This window comes from Bubalus bubalis, chromosome 19 (genome assembly GCF_019923935.1).
Source record: "Bubalus bubalis isolate 160015118507 breed Murrah chromosome 19, NDDB_SH_1, whole genome shotgun sequence".
Classification (NCBI taxonomy): Eukaryota; Metazoa; Chordata; class Mammalia; order Artiodactyla; family Bovidae; genus Bubalus; species Bubalus bubalis.
The window spans coordinates 8161242-8162925 of record NC_059175.1 but is presented as its reverse complement, the minus strand read 5'-3'; the positions used below and the strand labels follow the sequence as shown (position 1 = coordinate 8162925).

The window sequence follows — 1684 nt, the reverse complement described above, 5'->3', positions numbered from 1 at the left end:
AGATAACCAACAAGGACCTACTGTATAGCACAGGGGAATTCTACTCAGTAGTTTGTAATAATTTATAAGGGAAAAGAATGTGAAGAAGAATATGTGTGTGTGTGTGTGTGTGTAGTTGAATCACTGTGCTGTACACCTGAAACTAACACAACATAATAAATCAACTACACTTCAATAAACCACCACCACCGCCACACTTCAATAAAAAAAATAACTCATGGAAAGACAGCTGATGAAGTTTAGATATTTCAATTCTGAACTTTGAACACTTATAATTTTCTGCATGCTAAGTATGTTAAGTAAGCTACGAAAAGGAAACACACAATGGTGTGGAACACAAAGAATTCAGATGACCAAAGAAAATTCCAGAAAGAGTCAGAACGAAGACATTTCCTTTAGTCATGCCTGGCTTAGTATTTTGCTAATACAGTACTAATGAGGAGCTGTATTCGTGTCTGGTTTTGCTGGGTTAGGCTGCAGGACAGAGGAGCCTGGTGGGCTACCGTCTATGGGGTCTCACAGAGTCGGACACGACTGGTGCGACGCAGCAGCAGCAGCAGAAAACTAGGCGGTCTTGGGGACTTAAGCAGTCCACAGGGTTTCTCCCTCACTCCTGAAGTTGTCTGCTTCAGGCTCTGCTGCAGCTAGGCCCCTGTTCTTCCCCACTTAAGTCCATATTAAAGGAGCAGTTTCTAGCTGGGACATGCTGCTCACATGGCAGAAGGCAGAGAGAGGCCAGAACCACACTTTGGCTTTTGAAGCTTCTGCTCCAAGAGGTGCTACCATTTTCGACTCACATTTTGCTGACCAAACTGAGTCACATGGCCAAGCCTGCCTGCGAAAAGGACATTTAATCTCCCAGGGACAACTGCGGGGGTAGGGTAGAGTCAGGAGAGGAGGTGACTGTTTTTTGTTGTTGTTTGTTTTGTTTTGTTTTTAAAACAAGCTCTGGCCAGTTTTATTAAAGAAAAGTTGTACATGATTTACTTTTCACCAGTCTGTTCTGGCATGCTTCTAATAATATCAGAATCACCTGGATCAATGATAGCCAGTGTGCATACTCTGTAGTATTTTCCACATGCTGTGCCCAATTCAATATTATTGCCACTGTAGTGATGGACACCAGTTTTGGCCAACATGGCATAATACTCTATTTCAGATTTCCTCAAGGCTGGGCAGTTGTTGGCGAGGATGACCAGTTTCGCTTTGCCTTGTCTGATCCTTTTCAGAGTCTGTTTGTACCCCAGCACGTACTTTCCACTTTTCATAACCGGCTGCAGCCTAGAGTTGATCGACTCCAGTGACTTTTTCATCTTCTTTGCAGCCACCATCTTCCTGCCTTAGATTCAGGACGCCCCCAACCAAGAGCAGCCGCCAAGATGGCCGGGGAGCGAGAAAGCTGGAGGTGACTCTTTTGACAATCCTACAATCCATCAGGATTAGCTGTATTTCCAGAACCACACACTCTAGTAACATCAGCCTGATCTATATGATTATGCTAAGGTTAATTGTATAGTAAACAATTTACAGACTCAATCCATATGAAAGTTTGGTCATTTCTAATTTCTCCTTTTATGGCTCCCAAAGCCTAGGTATTAAAGACTCCCGCCAGTGCTAATAGAAACTACTGAATAGATGAGATGACTCCTAACTGGCAACTACAGGATTCTGATTCTGGCAACGA

At 43.5% G+C, this 1684-nt stretch overlaps 1 protein-coding gene across 1 annotated transcript; it reads right to left on the bottom strand.

Moving 5' to 3' along the window:
• Positions 1-933: 933 nt before the first annotated feature.
• LOC102409972 (60S ribosomal protein L30-like) lies at positions 934-1346 on the bottom strand. The gene has a single exon (XM_006062114.4). It carries the CDS (start codon positions 1329-1331, stop codon positions 984-986), a length of 348 nt encoding a protein of 115 aa, XP_006062176.1. The 5' UTR covers positions 1332-1346; the 3' UTR covers positions 934-983.
• Positions 1347-1684: the final 338 nt, after the last annotated feature.

Bases quoted from the DNA above. Each gene is read 5' to 3' on its own strand.
- LOC102409972 (XM_006062114.4), bottom strand. From the start codon at position 1,331: ATGGTGGCTGCAAAGAAGATGAAAAAGTCACTGGAGTCGATCAACTCT.